Source organism: Balaenoptera acutorostrata, chromosome 2, assembly GCF_949987535.1.
Source record: "Balaenoptera acutorostrata chromosome 2, mBalAcu1.1, whole genome shotgun sequence".
In the NCBI taxonomy this organism is placed as follows: domain Eukaryota; kingdom Metazoa; phylum Chordata; class Mammalia; order Artiodactyla; family Balaenopteridae; genus Balaenoptera; species Balaenoptera acutorostrata.
This window is the reverse complement of record NC_080065.1, coordinates 34,797,316-34,814,103: the sequence shown is the minus strand read 5'-3', so window position 1 is coordinate 34,814,103 and position 16,788 is coordinate 34,797,316. Positions and strand designations below refer to the sequence as shown.

General features: G+C 42.0%; 1 protein-coding gene across 1 annotated transcript in view; it reads right to left on the bottom strand.

Moving 5' to 3' along the window:
• EGFLAM (EGF like, fibronectin type III and laminin G domains) overlaps positions 1 to 16,788 on the bottom strand; it is a 169,227-nt gene that overhangs the window by 117,890 nt on the left and 34,549 nt on the right. The window contains exons 2-3 of the mRNA XM_007192187.3: positions 1,821 to 1,930; positions 546 to 629 (exon numbers count right to left, since the gene is read on the bottom strand). Of these exons, the coding sequence (XP_007192249.2) occupies positions 546 to 629; positions 1,821 to 1,930 (194 nt within the window). The remainder of the gene's footprint in view (positions 1 to 545; positions 630 to 1,820; positions 1,931 to 16,788) is intronic.

Sequence of the window (16,788 nt, the reverse complement as noted above, 5' to 3'; positions counted from 1 at the left end):
GGAGAGCCAGCAACTGGTTAGTGGAAGGACAGGATGCCGCCGGCTGGGGAAGAAAAATAAACAACTTGCACCGTTTGAATATACATTTCCAATGACATCGTTTTCTTCTGCATTGTGTCTCCGGGGAGTTGAGAAGAAACAAATGTGTCATATTTATTTATAAAGCTTTATTGGGATTTCAAAAAAAATCAGAATTGAATTTTATGGAGAAAAGAAGGGGAAAAAAAAACAGCTGTAAGAGAGCTGTTTTCTCGCAGGATAAATGGGGTGGGCTGAGTCCAGCATGGAAGCTGCCTTTCTGGAAGCTTTCCTCCTACGGCTGCCTTTCTGGAGATAACACATGCACGTGATGGGTTTATGGACACGAAAGACGTTCTAAGTTCCAAAGGACTATACAAACATTAGTTTTCATTGTTGTTGCTATTATTATTATTATTATACATTCAGCAGCACATACACACACCAAATTAGAAATCCTTCCGAATGTCAATGAAATGCCAACCAGGGATGTGTCTTTAGGAGGCTTCCAGGGTGGAGTTACTCACCGTGGTCAGGGTATCCAGGCCGAGTGGCACACTGTGGGACCGCTCCTGCAGGGATTTATCTACGCCGACCTCAGAGTAAAAGACCTGGAAAAGATGCAGACATCCGGGTGAGAGCGGGGCCAGCACTTCTCCACCAGACCAAGGGCCTGTGGTTCAAACTGTACTCGCAACCACAGCCGGTCCTGAGGCGCCCTGCCTCACCTCTCTCACACTAGTTCCTTGTCAGCAAACATCAGACATACCTGGCCAGGGTTGCAAAGTCCTAAGCCTGCAGAGACCCAGAGGAAGACACGGAGTAAAGTGGAATGGAGAGGGCTGGACCCGGCTCCTAGTATTTTCCCCAAAACCATGATTCTCTCAGGTAATCTTTCATTTTCCCACTTGTGATTCTACCTGAGTCTAGAAATCCATTTCTCTACTTTAAGATGACAACAGGACGAGGGTCATGATACATGGCTTCTCTCCCTTAGTGAAGGGGAGACAGGAGGGAATGGTGGGTCTGGGGTCTTATGGGGGGTTTACATCCCGGTGGGCAGCTCAGCTCCAGCGGGCTTGGCACCCCATAGGAAGGTGAGCCTGGGGTAGCCAGCTCTCTGGATAGTCACAGAGATTTCAGCCTTTCAAGTATTTATCTGTAATCTCCTAACTTCTTTTTTTTTTTTTTTGGAATTTTTGAATTTTATTTTATTTATTTTTGTATACAGCAGGTTCTTATTAGTTATCCATCTTATACATATTAGTGTATACATGTCAATCCCAATCCTAACTTCTAAAAGCTGACTCATTTTTAAAAACACTGTTCAAAGAAAACATTTTGGTAAACTGAAAAAGGGTCAGTTTGTAAACTCTCGGAGGTAGGAATGCATTCTCTGTTCCCTTCTCCACTTTGCCTGTCCACCCCGTCACTTTCATTCAGATTTTACATTATTTTGTCCTATTGACAAAATAGGACAGTGACTCCCTATTATTTCCCATGTTTCTGCTTTACTCTCCAAATTTAACTGTGGGCAATTGGAGATCCGGAAGCATGTCTTCTACTGAGTTTATATTTTCCCATCCCTGAACAGGGCAAGGACTCAGTAGAGCCAACTGACTTTCAGGGCACTTACAAATGACCTTATAGGGAAACATCTCCTCTGGTTTCACGGAGGGAGAATGAAGCCCCACACGGGAAGGCTGGTATCAGGAGGCCGTATACAGGAGGAGCAAAGATGGGAAGGAGGAAGAGTTACCCCAACACACCCACTACAGAGATTCCCGTGCCCAGGTACTCACAGTATACCCCGTGATGGGGCCCCCAGGATGCCTTGGCATCTTCCACTGGATGCTGAAAGCTGTACAGTTCAGTGCCTCCAGCATGATATCAAGAGGCGGCCCCACCTTGCCTGCCCCAAAACAAAAGAGATGGTGTTAAAGCTCCACGCATCCCACCTTGAGTACACTTAACACGAGATACAAGAGTGTGTGCTTACAGATGGAGAGCATACTTAAAGATGATTTCACAGGCCAGAAATGCAGACATCTCTCCAGGAGGCCACACCTGTGCCAGCTGACTTCACCAGACCTCTACTGACCCCTCCCAAACCGGCAATGGGGGGGAAATCAGCCCAGCTATCGCCCACAGTCCCTTCTGTAACTCCTAATACCTCAAGGACCAGCAAAGGGAGATTCAGGGCAGCATAGACCAAGGCGCTTGGAATGTATTAAAGCAAGATAGTGAATTTTTTTTGGTTTACTCAGTAACATATATGTTTTATAGATATGTTATATAGATTCTGTTTATATAGCTCGTATATCCTTATTGCTGAATATTTCAAAAATGTGGTTTAGTATAAAATAGGGTTAGGAAATTTCAAATGTTTTACTGTATTCTTACCTTAAATAATTTTATGGTTATAAACAATAAATGTTATGTGTATAAAAACAACATATGCAGATTTCAAAATTTAGAAAACAAAAACAAAAAATTCCATCATTCAGAAATGAGTCCTGCCAACATTTTTATATAGTATACCTCCTTTTGGTTACATGGAATTTTTTGAAATATATATATATATATACACACACACACACACACACACACACACACACACACACACACATACACACATATGTATATTTTTATTTATATAATGTATATATAATTTTAATTGTTTGTGTTCATTATATATAATATTCATATATATTCATATTATATATATTCAATATATATTCATATTATATATATTCAATATATATTTATATATATTCTTATTTGACTTAGTATATATAGTGTATATATATAAATATTAATATATATATAAACTGATAGTATGTATTTACTAATCAAAATAATTATTTTTATTTTTAGTGGCTGTTAACTCTTCCATATAATACAAGTGCCATAATTTATAGTGTATTTCATTCCACTATTGTTAGACACAACTTATTTCTGATATTTTGCTATTTTAAATAATGCTCCATGAGGGCAGCAACTAGGTATGTCCTGTTCAGAGCACAGAGACTAATAAATGGAAGAGCTCAATAAATGTTCCTTTAGTGAACAAGTGTTCTTCAGTTTGATTTTCCACTTACTAATATGTCCTGATGATCTTTCTTTTTAGTGACTGTGTATAATTCTCCAGCATATCAGTTGGGATACTTTGTTTGCAATTCACAGAGATCTAATGTGTCTGTTTACTGGGCTACTGCTGGGGCCTTCCACCACCAATATTTTCAATAACAAAATCGAAGGCCTTTCTGGTGGACCAAGTGACAGAGTTTCAGTGTCATCAATTGGCAATAACTGCCATAGACACCTACCACTGCCACCAGTGCTGCCACTCAGGGATTTGATCTTCAACTATTCTCTGGCTCTGCCTTGGTTCAAGATTTAAAGTCCCATCTGATTGGCCAAACTTATGTCATGTGACAAAAATGTCATGTGACCAAGCGATCAGAGAGGAAAGATCAGTTTTTTCTGGTTTCCAAACTGGAAACGGACAGGATGAATGGAGTCTTGGAAATAGTTCTTCCACCAAGCCTATCCACTGTACAGGAGTTTCCCAAAGGAGGACAGGATCATAGGAAAAGAGTAGTGGGCGGTGGGATGGCCAAATACTCTGCTATGCAGAGCATGCACGTACATTAACTGTTACTCCAGTAATTGACATTTAGGTTGTTTCCAAAATTTCACTGTTAAAAATAAGGCTGAGAAGAACATCTGTGTGTGTGCCTTTTCATGCACAAAAGTCCAAGCATTTCTAGGATGGATATCTATTAAAAATTATGAGTATATGCATCTTAATTTTTAATAGCTACTGACTTGTTCTCCAAAAAGGATTTAATAAATGAATCTTGAAGTACATTCAATTTTTTCATTTGGGTAAATTCTTAAAGCAGAATTTTTGTATCTAAGACAGAATTTCTCAACCTCCAGTCTACTGACATTTCGGGCTGTATATTTTTTCAAGTGGGCTGTCCTGTGCGTTGAAGGATGATGTTGAGACGCATCCCTGGTCTCTGCCCACTAGATGCTAGTAGCACCCACCAACTGTAGTTGTGGAAACCAAAAACATCTCCAGACATTGCCAAATGCCCCATGGCAGGCAAAACTGATTCCGGCTGAAAACTGTTGATCCAGAGAATGAATGTTTTAAAGATTTTTATAAATGTAACCAAACTTACATCTAGAAAATTAACCAATTTAGAAGCTTATGGAGGTGTATGAGAATGCCCAGTATAAGGAACACAGCTTCACCAGATCTGAGTATTACTTTAAAATCGTTGCTACTTTGATAAGAAAGAAAGAGGAATATTTTAATATCTTCTTTGGCTATTTTTCTTCCTCCCTTCATGTGTTTTGTACATTTTTCAATTGGGTTATTTTTTTTTTCCCCACTGATTTAAAAGAGCTCTTAATATGTTAAAAGATCTGAGTCATTTACCTATACTTTTTCCTGTGTAGTTTTACATTTGGGTCCAGCTGTATAATTATTTATTACTGGGCAGTTTTATTGCTGAGTTGAGGTCTATGCTATCAAAATCTCAAAGGAAGCTGGGAATGGGGGAAAAGATAGTGGAAATGATTTACAGAACACTCACAGACCACAGAATAACCAGTAAGCACAATCTCATCCTAGGTCCTAGGAATAGCACTACTCTCTTCATTTTGGGAAAAATTACAACTTATCAAGTTGGGCTACTTGGGTCAGTGAGTGGGAAACCAGTCCTTGTATCCCCTGTGGATCTGTTCAGTTCAGAAAACAGAAAACTCTCTAGGTATTTTAAGCAGAAAGGTGGTTACAAAATTGGTGGAAAGACTAGGGGACTGGAATTCAGGAGTCTCCATTAGCTCTATTTTATAAATATGTAAATAAATAGGTGAGAAAGAGAGAGATAATAGGTAGATAGAGGATAACTAGCTAATTCACTATTGCAGTGATTCAAAACCAAGAAACCCCAGCCTTCACACTCAATCCTGCCATTCCTACCATTACAATTGCCTCCAGACACACACGAAAGTGGTGGTGCACCTTGGAATGATGAGTTGCCATGTTTTGATGGCCTTGCTTGGCAGGAGAAACAGCAGCCGGAAAGTGGCCTCCCTCCCATTCCTGCCTCTGTAAGTCCTAAGAGTGCATCTAATTGGTGGGACCTAATTTACATCCAGAATACTGACTGCAAGGCAGTCTGGGAAATGTTTTTATTTCTCCAGCCTTTGCATTACAGTAATGGCACCTAGAAGGAGGGTAAAATGGATGTTGTTGAACAAGCCAATCCACAGTATCCATGACATGCTGGTACCGTGAAAAGCCTGAATTCTAATATACTATCCCCTTTATGTTCATATTCTCTAAGAAAGTATTCAAATCAAGCCCTGCTGGAACACAGCTAGGTATGACTTCTATTTTATTGGCATATTCTTTCATTTATTCAATCTTTCACACACCTAACATATATTTATCAAGCTCCTACATGTATCAGGCACTGGCTTAGTCGGTGAGGCTACCTTAACAATGAAGAGACACAGGGGACCACCAACAAGTTAGCAGGACATTACAATTGGGTGTGAGGAACACAGAGGGAAGGATGGAGCACTTTGGTGGCACATAGCAAGGACACACCTGACTCCACCTGGCAGATTAATAAGAATGCGACAAAGTGGGAATGGAGAAGTGTCCCAAGCAGAGGAAGCAGTATACACTCTTCCTCAAAGAGTCGGGGGAAGCACCACGTAACAGAACGCCATGGTTGAGTAGATGTGGGTGGGGTGGTGAGTGAGAGTCCTGAAAGCTACAAGGATTCTGCCTTGGGCAGCGCAGGGGAGGGGTGTGTGTCATCCACTCATCTAGGATCACAAAGGCAGCTTTGACTGCTGCTGATGTAGGAGGTGTGGTCATCGACAGCTGGTGAGTGAGAGGTGGCCAGGTCAGACATTTGGGCCAAACACCAAAACTATCTCAGATGAATCGAATGGTTAAAGATGGGAAATCAAATGGTTAAAGATGGAAAAGAATTGAATTTTAAAATCAGATACTTTTTTTTTGAAGATAAACCTTTCTAAGCTTAAAAGTGCTAAAGAAAATAAATCAAAAGTGATGGATCCACGTCATAAAACTTGACTATGCTCTTCAAAGATTACAAAAGAAAAACTAAAGGCAACAGATCAAAAGGTAAATAATTGCAGCAAAATGCAGGCCAAGGGATACCTTTATTATAAAACTCATACATACTGAGAAGAAACATATTCAGGCCCTAATAAATAAAACATGAAGAGACAACTCCCATAAGAGAAAATATAGCTGATAAATACACATGGCAAAATATTCAAATTTGCTAGTTATCAAATAAATACGACTTCTTAAAATTGAGATGTCATTTTCACCTATTAAATTAGCCAAAAATGTTTAAGTGATAGTAACTAATGCTGACAAGAGTACATAAATGTGCTAGTCTCAAAAAATTACTTATGGCAGAGTAAATGAGCGCAGGCATTTTGGAAGACAATTTGGCAAAATACAGTAATATCCAGAGCCACAAGTATGTTCCTTCCCTTGGACTCTCAGAGGTGGGATTACAGTCTGTCGTGAGGAAAGAATCTTAAAAGAAGAGAAGGCTGCTCGCATGAAGATGTTCTTCAGAGGATCACTTGTGATACGGAAAGACCATAAACAATCTAAATATTTAGAAACAGGGCAAAAGTCAAGTCAATAATAGTACATTACCAAGGTGGACTGTTATACAAACATCAAAAACGAGATTTGACTAAACACGTTACGGTTTCTTAGGATCTGGAACAGGGAAAGGACATAGTGGGAAAATGAGTGAAATCCAAATAGTCAGTAGTTTATTTGATAATATTGTACTATTACTAGTTAGTACTAGCACTAGTTAATTTTTTAGATTCGACAAATGTACCACGGTTATATAATATGTTAACATGTGGAGAAACTGGGTAAAAGATAGACAGGAATTCTATTATTGCAACTCTCTATAAATCTAAATTAATTTCAAAATTAAAAGTTTATTTTAAGAATGAGGCTTGTATCACTCTGTAGCAACAATTAGGATGTAGTGTTAAATAAAGGGTATACCCAATTGCCATCAATACTGTTATTAGAGTCATACAAAATACTCATTTGTAAAATAACTGGAAGGCAAGAGTAAAAGACTAATTGTTACATTAAGGTAGTTGAGATTAAGGATGATTTTTTTTCCTGTTTTCTTCTATTTAGTAAGCTTTACAGGATGTTATTATATTGTTTTTCATAATTTGAAAAAATTACCTGGAAAAGTATTTTTATATTCAAAGACCAAATGTTGCATGGGCGCCAGTATGACCAGGCTCATTCAGAACTAAAGGAAATCTACAAAATAACGCTTCATGAAGCATTTGTACTAGTTTGTACCAGTCAGTTTAGGGGAGGCTGCGTTGTCTCATGTTTGTTGTCTGTCTCTCAATTTAACAGTAAGGTTAAAAATAGTTTGTAATTAATGAAGCAGATTTACTAGCTCTTAACCAAAGGTAATGTACCTGCATAAAATAATATGCCCATATCACAAGTCAACTATCACAGTAAAATGAAGGTGTCCAGGAAAGAGGCTATTGCTGCCGAAAACAATGCCACACAGATTTGTCAATCAACAGTGACTGAAGCACTAATGGGGGGACCTGATATTATAAAGGACACAGAACAGGCACTCTCTTGCTCCGCCCTACTTTGGTGGCTGGCCATAATCTAGAACAGTATTTCCCCCAATTTTTGGCTCCCTATGCCCTCAATTCTTGGACAGTTCTGATTCTAAATTACATCTCACAATTATGTCCCTTTGGATGTAACTGTGTCCAAGGGGGCATCAACATGGGGCCTCACAGGTCATGAAGGCCTAGAGGATGGCCCAGCCAGATCTCATGATGTGTAGGGGAGGAGAGATGGGGTCATGACCATGGCCCTGGCCTCACATCTTCATGAAGATTCTAAACTAGAGCTGGTGAGGAAGTCAGTGCTCTGAGCATGCTGCCTTTATAGTATACTCATTCCGGTGTCCTTGAATACTGATTGGAAGATTTTCTTTTCCCTTTCTCAAAATAACTAACATATAATGCTATAATTATTATTATTATTTGAATTTTCAAATCTTTTTTAAAAAGAAATAAAATAGGACAAAACTTTTGCAAACCATATATTTGATAAGAGGTTAATATCCAAAGTATATAAGGAACTCATGCAACTCAATAGCAAAAAAACAAATAATATTGGGCTTCCCTGGTGGCACAGTGGTTGAGAATCTGCCTGCCAATGCAGGGGACACGGGTTCGAGCCCTGGTCTGGGAAGATCCCATATGCCGCGGAGCAACTAGGCCCATGAGCCACAATTACTGAGCCTGCGCGTCTGGAGCCTGTGCTCCGCAACAAGAGAGGCCGCGACAGTGAGAGGCCCGCGCACCGCGATGAAGAGTGGACCCCGCTTGCCGCAACTAGAGAAAGCCCTCGCACAGAAACGAAGACCCAACACAGCCATAAATAAATAAATAAATAAATAAATAAATAAATAAAAATTGTATAACTTAAAAAAAAAACAGATTTATAAAAAAAAAACCAAACAAATAATATGATTAAAAAATGGACAAAGAACATGAATAGACATCTTTCCAAAGAAGATGTACAAATAAATCGCCAACAGATACATGAAAAGGTGCTCAACATCACAAATCAGGGGAATGCAAATCAAAACCACAAGGAAATATTACCTCACACTTGCGAGAATGGCTATTATCAAAAAGACAAGAAATAACAAGGATTGGCAAGGATGTGGAGAAAAGGGAACCTTTGTGCACTGCTGGTGGGAATGTTAATTGGTATAGCCACTATGGAGAACAGTCTGGAGGTTACTCAAATAATTAAAAATAGAACTACTATGTGATCCAGCTATCCCACTTCTGGACAGTTATCTTTATCTGAAGGAAATGAAAACAGGATCTCAAAGAGATATCTGTACTCCCATGTTCATTGCAGCATTATTAACAATAGCCAAGACATGGAAACAACTAAGTGTCTATTGATGGATGAATAAAGAATATGTGGTAGATATAGATATAGATATACACACACATACATACAATGGAATATTATTCAACCATAAAAAAGGAAATCCTGCCATTTGTGATGACATGGGTGAAACTTAAGGGCATAATACTAAGTGAAATAAGTCAGACAGAGAAAAGCAAATACCATATTATATCACTTATATGTGAAATACAAAAAAAGCGAAACATAATAAAAACAGAGAGTAGATTGGTGGTTGCCAGGGGTGGGAGAAGGTGAAAAAAAAGGTAGGGGGTGGGCAGGGAGAGTGGGTGAAGGTGGTCAAAGCATACAAAGTTTCAGTTATAAATTGAATAAGTAAGTTCTGGAGATCTAAGGTACAGCAAGATGACTATAGTTAATAGTACTTGAAAGTTGCTAAGACAGTAAATTTTAAATGTTCTCACCACACACACACAAAAATGTTAACTATGTGAGTGATGGATGTGTCAACTAACCTTACTGTGGTAATCATTTCTTTCTCTCTATATATCAAATCACCACATTGTACACCTTAAACTTACACAATGTTATATGTCAATTATATCTCAATAAAGCTGGAAATAAATAAATAAATGTATGTATGTATGTATTTTAGGGGACGGGATAAAATATAGCTGAAATGCCATTCTCCATTCCTCTCTTCCAGAGGTAACAACCATTTGGTGTTACATGTCCTATCCCCATGTGAGTCTGTGTACTCTGATTTTATCTGCACATTTCTTATTTAATATTTTTACTGGAAATAACCTAATTGTCCATTGGTAAAGGAAGGGATAAACTGGTTTATTCATACAATGTATCAGTATCTTTTCTACTTGAACATTTATTCCTTTAAAAAGAAAAAGAGATCTGAGAAAAAAGAGAGAGAGAATGAGAGAGAGAGAGAGAGAAGAAAACTTTTGTGTATTTTAAAGCACTATTCAAGTATTAGCCAGCTTCTGATCTTCCCCTCACTGCTGGCTTAGCAACCATCATTCTTTGGTTTCTAAATACATTGTCACTTGCCCATGGGCATTTCAGTTTCCAAAATTTCATCACTGCCATCTGCTGGTCCTTTTGTCCTGCTGGTTAATGCTCTTTGCCCCAGCTGACAAGCATTTTAGTGGGTTTTTTTAGGGACCAGTAGTAAATATGCTTGTTCAACCCACCACGTGTCACCAGAAATCAACTGATCCTCATAAAAGTATGGGATAGAGGAAGGAGACATTATTCCCACTTTACAGATGAAGAAACTAAGGTCTAGAGTCTACTGATGTAAGATCTTATCAACGGGGCAGGAGATAGAGACAGTGAGTAGTAACAAAGAAGAGATGATCTTCTTCTCTCCACCCCTTAAAGTTTGTGTTCTTGGTGATTCTGCCGAATGTCCTCTTCTCAGCTCCACTACACTATCTTCCTGGGTGCTCTCATCCCTGCCAGTCATTACCACATATACGCTGGTGGGCTCCCCGCCCCCGCCCCGTCCATTTCCCCAGCCCAGCCCTCTCTTCCAGAGGGCAGGTCTATGTACCCAACTGCCAAGTGGACCCAGATGTCACACGGGCCTCTCAAATTCAACAGGCCAAAAGTGAATTCATCATCTTTCTCTTTAACCTGAGCCCCTCCAGTAATCCCTGTTCTGGTAAATGGTATCATCATCCACCATGACGTCCAGAAACCTGGAAGTCACCCTCGGCATCAAATTGATCACATGGAGTCCACTCTCTCCTATTCATGGAGGCCTCAGAATCCTCCTCGACCCAGTGCCTGGGGCAGCGCCGCCAACTGTTCGGAGCTGTGCTCGCAATGGAACTCATTTGCCATCTGTCAAGACTTCCCCCAAGGTTTCTCTGGCCTTTCCAGATTCTAAGGGATATAGTTTCCCTCCTACAGTGCCCTCAGCCTGCGCCCTCCTCGGAAGAATGTGTATTGTTAGTAAACTAAATGGAACTGTTTTCAGCAAAGCAGTTGAAGGCCATAGGATTGGTGACTCTAAATCGTATGAGTAGGAGGGGCGTGTGAAGGGCCATCTGGTTGGAAGGAGGCATCAGAGGCCTTGTCTTACGGCATATTTGCATCGCGAGCACAGCATTTTTCTCTTTGTGTGTTTGTCTGGGGTGTCCTTGAAGGAAAGGCAGGTCTCCAGCTGGGGGCCGTCTGAAGCTGTATTTGCAGGGCAAGCACAATATTTATACAGACATTGTATGATTATTGGAGTATCCATAGAGCGGGCAAGCTGAAGGCAGGAGCAAACCACCCAGTAGGGCCCCTCTGAGCTGGAGATAGATTCCAGACAGGCGGTGGCAGACCTGGAAAGGCCAGAGAAACCAGCTGGGAAGTCTTGAGGCTTGGCCTGGTATCAGCTTTGGAGACAAAGAGACATCGGAGTGTAGTCCCAACCAGAATGAACCAAGCAAACTATTTCTCTCAATCTCTTCCAGCTAGGGAATGAAAGATTAGGAGTGAAACTAAAGAGACTTTCCTCACATCTCTACAACCTCTGAGTCATCAGGAGAAAGTCCAGTCATTTGACAGGGCAAGTCGAGCCCAAGTTACTCTCTCTAAACACTCCTAAGGAAGCAAAAAAATGTTGATAATGGTTATAACACTGAGGTCTTCTGGAATTTTATCTATTATGATATAAAAACGTATTAGTGCTTCCTCAATATTAAAAAAAAAATCAAAGCGGTAGACCACTTACATGTGGACCAAACAAGATTTAAGCAGTTAAATACAAAAATAACTCATATTTAAGCAACTATGGTTAGAATGTTGGATTATATATTATGCAATAAAAAACTAGTTTTGAAGAACTGTAGCATTTAAAACTAGTATAATGCATTTATACAATCTATCCTGAAGCCGTGTTCTTATAAGCTAAAAGCCATACTTCTTAAGAGGTAAATAAATAAAAAAGTGTGTTTCTTTGCCATGAGGGAGCTGTATTCTTGGGCTTTCTTCTTTGGAGGGCTTTCAAAACCGTGTTTTTGCATTAGAAACTTCTGAATGATTAAGTCAATTTCTTATGGTAATTTTATTTCATAAAATACTTCAACTTCCTGTGTAAAATTCATCTCCGATTCAATTAGTTTTGTAATCCAATTCATAAAAACACTCCAAAATGCAAACAAAAATGTCATCTATGACAGAAATACATTGCTCACTTTTTAGTTATTTGATTTTCATGGAATGAACAGAGTTATATTCACTGATGCAATGGAAAATGCCCAGACTAACTAAAAATAATCAGGAAATTCTGAATAGGAAAAAAACCTTATTTCCATCTTTTTGAAGCTTGCTCCAGCTAATATTACTAAAGCAGCACTATGAATATGTAACCAGAATCTGCCACTAGAGCCACTTTCAAGGTGATGCCTTCAAGGCAGTAGTAAAAATGTGGGTTTAAGACACAGAACAGCATTTGTTCTAGTTACCTAGGGATTCAGGAAATCTCAGACACTAAGGAGCAGCATGAAGTGTCTTCCAGAGCCCTCTCGGCTTCTTTTAGTGGGCGGTTTATGGTTCACATCACAATCATGCTTCCCTCTGAAAGCCACCGTTCCAGCACGTAATTCCACAATCCACCACTCCAGAGGACAAGTCCAGGGAGTAATGCATCTTTCCAGAATGTAACCCACCCTTGCGCAGTGCCTCCATTTACTCGTTTGCTAACCAATGGGCTGGATTCTATGATTTCTAATGTCCCTCCTACTCTGACATCCATACTTCCCTGAATAGCACACGGGGAAGCATCCACAGAACACTAAAGGTGACAGGGAAGAGAATCACTCAGAGCGGTTCCTGGCACAATTAGACCCAGACAAACGTGGGCCCTGATTTAGAAGACCCAGTTTGGATCCTCCTTTGGCCACACCATGCCCCTTGGCTGGAGTGTGTGTCCCAGGCCAGGAGGACATGCCCAGAAGAGCCTGGGCCCCCTCCACTTGTGGACCACTCCCTGAGCACACAAGACCCTGGGTTCCCTGCCCGGATAGTCCCGAGCCTGCTTCCTGGTCCTCAGTGGCCTCTTCCCTGGGTCTGTCCTTCTGAGGGGGACCAGTGCTGCCGGTGTGTGCACCCTCAGTGACGGGGTGGCCAATGGGTCACTGTTTGCCAGCACGGGCAGTGGACGGAGCTGGGTTGTTGGTTGCGGTGTCCACGTGTGTGCACGGGCGCACCCTCCGGGGAGGGACAGAGCAAGAGGGGCAGCAGACCGGGCCTCAGGGACCAGGCCTGTCCACACTGCCTCTTTCAAAGTGGAAATTCAGGGAGTCTGAGAAATCTAAATTTGAACCTGGTCTTCCAGGTCATTGTGAAAGTATATTTATCAAGGCAGAAGGAGAGAAAATCTTGCATCTAACTGTTTATTTTGCGAATGAGTTGTAAGTTTTTACAGGTGGTATATAGGTGTCCATTTGAACTCTTGCTCTGGATGCACTAGCATTAGGGGCAGGCCCAGCTCGAGCATCACGCAGCTTCATAAACTGGGCTCAGCTGGGTTGTGAGGGGATCTTGCAGAGGAGTCCTTCCGGCCCAGCTGCGGACTTCCAGCCAAGGGAAATCTAGCTGAGAGCCTCTAACAGCAGTTCCTGTTAACAGTCAGCAAGCCAAACAAAGCACACATGCCAGAAATGGAGAAGGATGCTGGACACAGTGGTAGGATCAGAGAGCTGGCAACCTACTGGAGTAACAATTAGACGATGGACTTCTAGGCCCCGCTCTCCCCTAACTCCAGGTGTGTTAGAGAGGGTTAAGGCCAAAACCAGCTTTTGAGTGCCTACTGTGCGTGACCACACCTTGTGACTCTTTGCTTTCACTGGTGCAGGCTCACTCTGACCACATCATCCGAAAAAGCAAGCAGGAAGGCTGAGTCTCCACTCGCCAGCCTCCTGTTGCCACACACACGTGCACACGCATGCACATAATAATGATTCATTATTAACAATGATTAAATGCTAAGATCATTTAACATGGGAGAGGGACAAAGAGACTTAGACTGTGAAACTTGACAAAAGCATCTGGACAAGAATATAGAGCAGAAGATTTTAAGCTAGAAGGGAGTTCCAAATTCATCTAATCCAGCGGTTCTCCGACGTTTGGGAGCATCCGAATCACCTGACAGGCTGGAGTAACAGATTGCTGGCCCCGCCTGGAATTTTTGATTAAGGAGGTAAGGAATGTGGCCCAAGAATCTGCATTTCTAACATGCTCCCAGGGGACGCTGACGCTGCTAGTTCCTAAACCACAGGGTGAGAACCACTGGTTTGGCCTACCCTCTGATTTTAATGATGGGGAAATTAAAACTCAGAGCAGCCAAGCGCCGTGTGAGATCTCAGCAGCTAGTGAAAAACTGACACTAAGGCCTTGATTTGTTCAGTCCCTAGCCAGCAGCTTTGGAGCTTCTGGCATGTATCTCCAAATTTCAGGAAGCTGTAGAGGCTTTCAGTTGGACGCTGGCCTCCTCTCAGGCTGTACCAGTAACTCTCAACCCTTTTTGTTGCTTCAACGTAATCACATTCCCCTTAGAGGACAACTCAATGGTGGTAGTATAGGGAGGATGCCCATATGGGGTATTTCAAAATCTCTAAATGTCTGGGTCAAGGACACTGATGCACAGAGTCTGAAGAAGCTCCCCAGGTGGTCCTGATGTACACCTGCCCCAGATGAGCCCTACTGTGAGTCCCATTCTTCCAGGCGGTCTCATCCATTCCTACAGTATCTCCAAGCACCTGCCCAATGTATCTTTTCAAGTAAGCCCTGCATATCTCACTAAGCATCTCAGCCTTGATGGCTCACAGACACCTCAAACTCCAAATGTTCTAAATTAAAAGCATCTTCAGTCTCCAAATCTCCTCTCCCATGTTCCCCACAGTCCAAAAATCTGGGAGCATCTTTAACTCCTCCCTCTCTCTTATGTTCCAGATACAATACCACCCACCATGCTGCCCCCAATAGCCCACAGAACGTAAGCTCCATGAGGGCCAGGTCTTTTGTGGTCATCCTTTATCCTTGGCACCTATAGTAGTCTCTAGAACATAATAGGCATTACAGAAATACTTGCTGTCTGATTGACTAAATGACTGACTGAATAAATCCACATCTTCCTTCTAGTGCTACTGCCATGACCTTAGTTCAGCCTCCTATCAAACTGTACTAACATCCCCAAATTAGCCACAAACCTGAATTTGCTCTCCCAGGTACCCAAGTTACCACAAGGACTGCTAGAAAAAAGAAATCATGGTGGCAAGAATGGGTCACCTCTCCATCACTAGATCTCTGGTTGAGACCAGAGGCCATTTGCTCCAGGTCAGAGACCCACTGAGACCTGTGGGTCATTCCCAATCTCAGGTCTACAGAGATAGACCTCAGATAGAGATACAGATACCCCTAAGCAGCAGGGGTCTGCTGCAGGAAACATGGTCATCTTTCCAAAGAGGGTATGGAAGTGAAACAGGAGGGAAGGGGGCAGGGCACAACCTCTAAAAGAATGACATAGCCATAGGACATGACAAAACTGGTTAGAACCAACCAGGCCCAAGATGGCAAAAGGTTCAACCTTCAGTAGACCTTGAGCCTCATTTTATGCTCATCGTAATACATTAGCATCTAAATGACACACCCATAGGCACCATGACAGTTCCGAGGGCCACTACACAAGGTCAAAAAGTGGGTGGTGGGCTTCCCTGGTGGCACAGTGGTTGAGAATCTGCCTGCCAATGCAGGGGACACGGGTTCGAGCCCTGGTCTGGGAAGATCCCACATGCCGCGGAGCAACGAGGCCCGTGAGCCACAATTACTGAGCCTGCGCGTCTGGAGCCTGTGCTCCACAACAAGAGAGGCCGCAATAGTGAGAGGCCCACGCACCACGATGAAGAGTGGCCCCCACTTGCCACAACTAGAGAAAGCCCTCTCACAGAAACGAAGACCCAACACAGCCATAAATAAATAAATAAATAAATTAAATAAATTAAAAAAAAAAAGTGGGTGGTGGCCCAATTCCTGGAAATCTCACTCCTTTCGCAAAATAGTTGGAATAATCCTCCTACTCACTAGCCTATGAAATTACGCAGCCCATAAAAACTAACCACCCTGGGGGACCTTCAAGATGGCAGAGGAGTAAGACGTGGAGATCACCTTCCTCCCAACAAATACATCAGAAATACATCTACACGTGTAACAACTCCTACAGAACACCTACTGAACGCTAGCAGAAGACCTCAGACATCCCAAAAGGCAAGAAACTCCCCACGTACCTGGCCATGTGGCTGACAGGGTCTTGGTGCTCCAGCCAGGTGTCAAGCCTGAGCTTCTGAGGTGGGAGAGCCGAGTTCAGGACATTGGTCCACCAGAGACCTCCCAGCCTCATGTAATATCAAACGGCAAAAGCTCTCCCAGAGATCTCCATCTCAACATTAAGACCCAGCTCCACTCAATGACCAGCAGGCTACAGTGCTGGACACCCTATACCAAACAACCAGCAAGACAGGAACACAACCCCACCCATTAGCAGAGAGGCTGCCTAAAATCATAGTAAGTTCACAGACACCCCAAAACACACCACCGGACATAGTCCTGCCCACCAGAAAGACAAGATCCAGCCTCATCCACCAGAACACAGGCACCAGTTACCTCCACTAGGAAGCCTACACAGCCCAGCTTTCCAACAAGTGCTAAAGGAACTTCTCAAGGCAGAA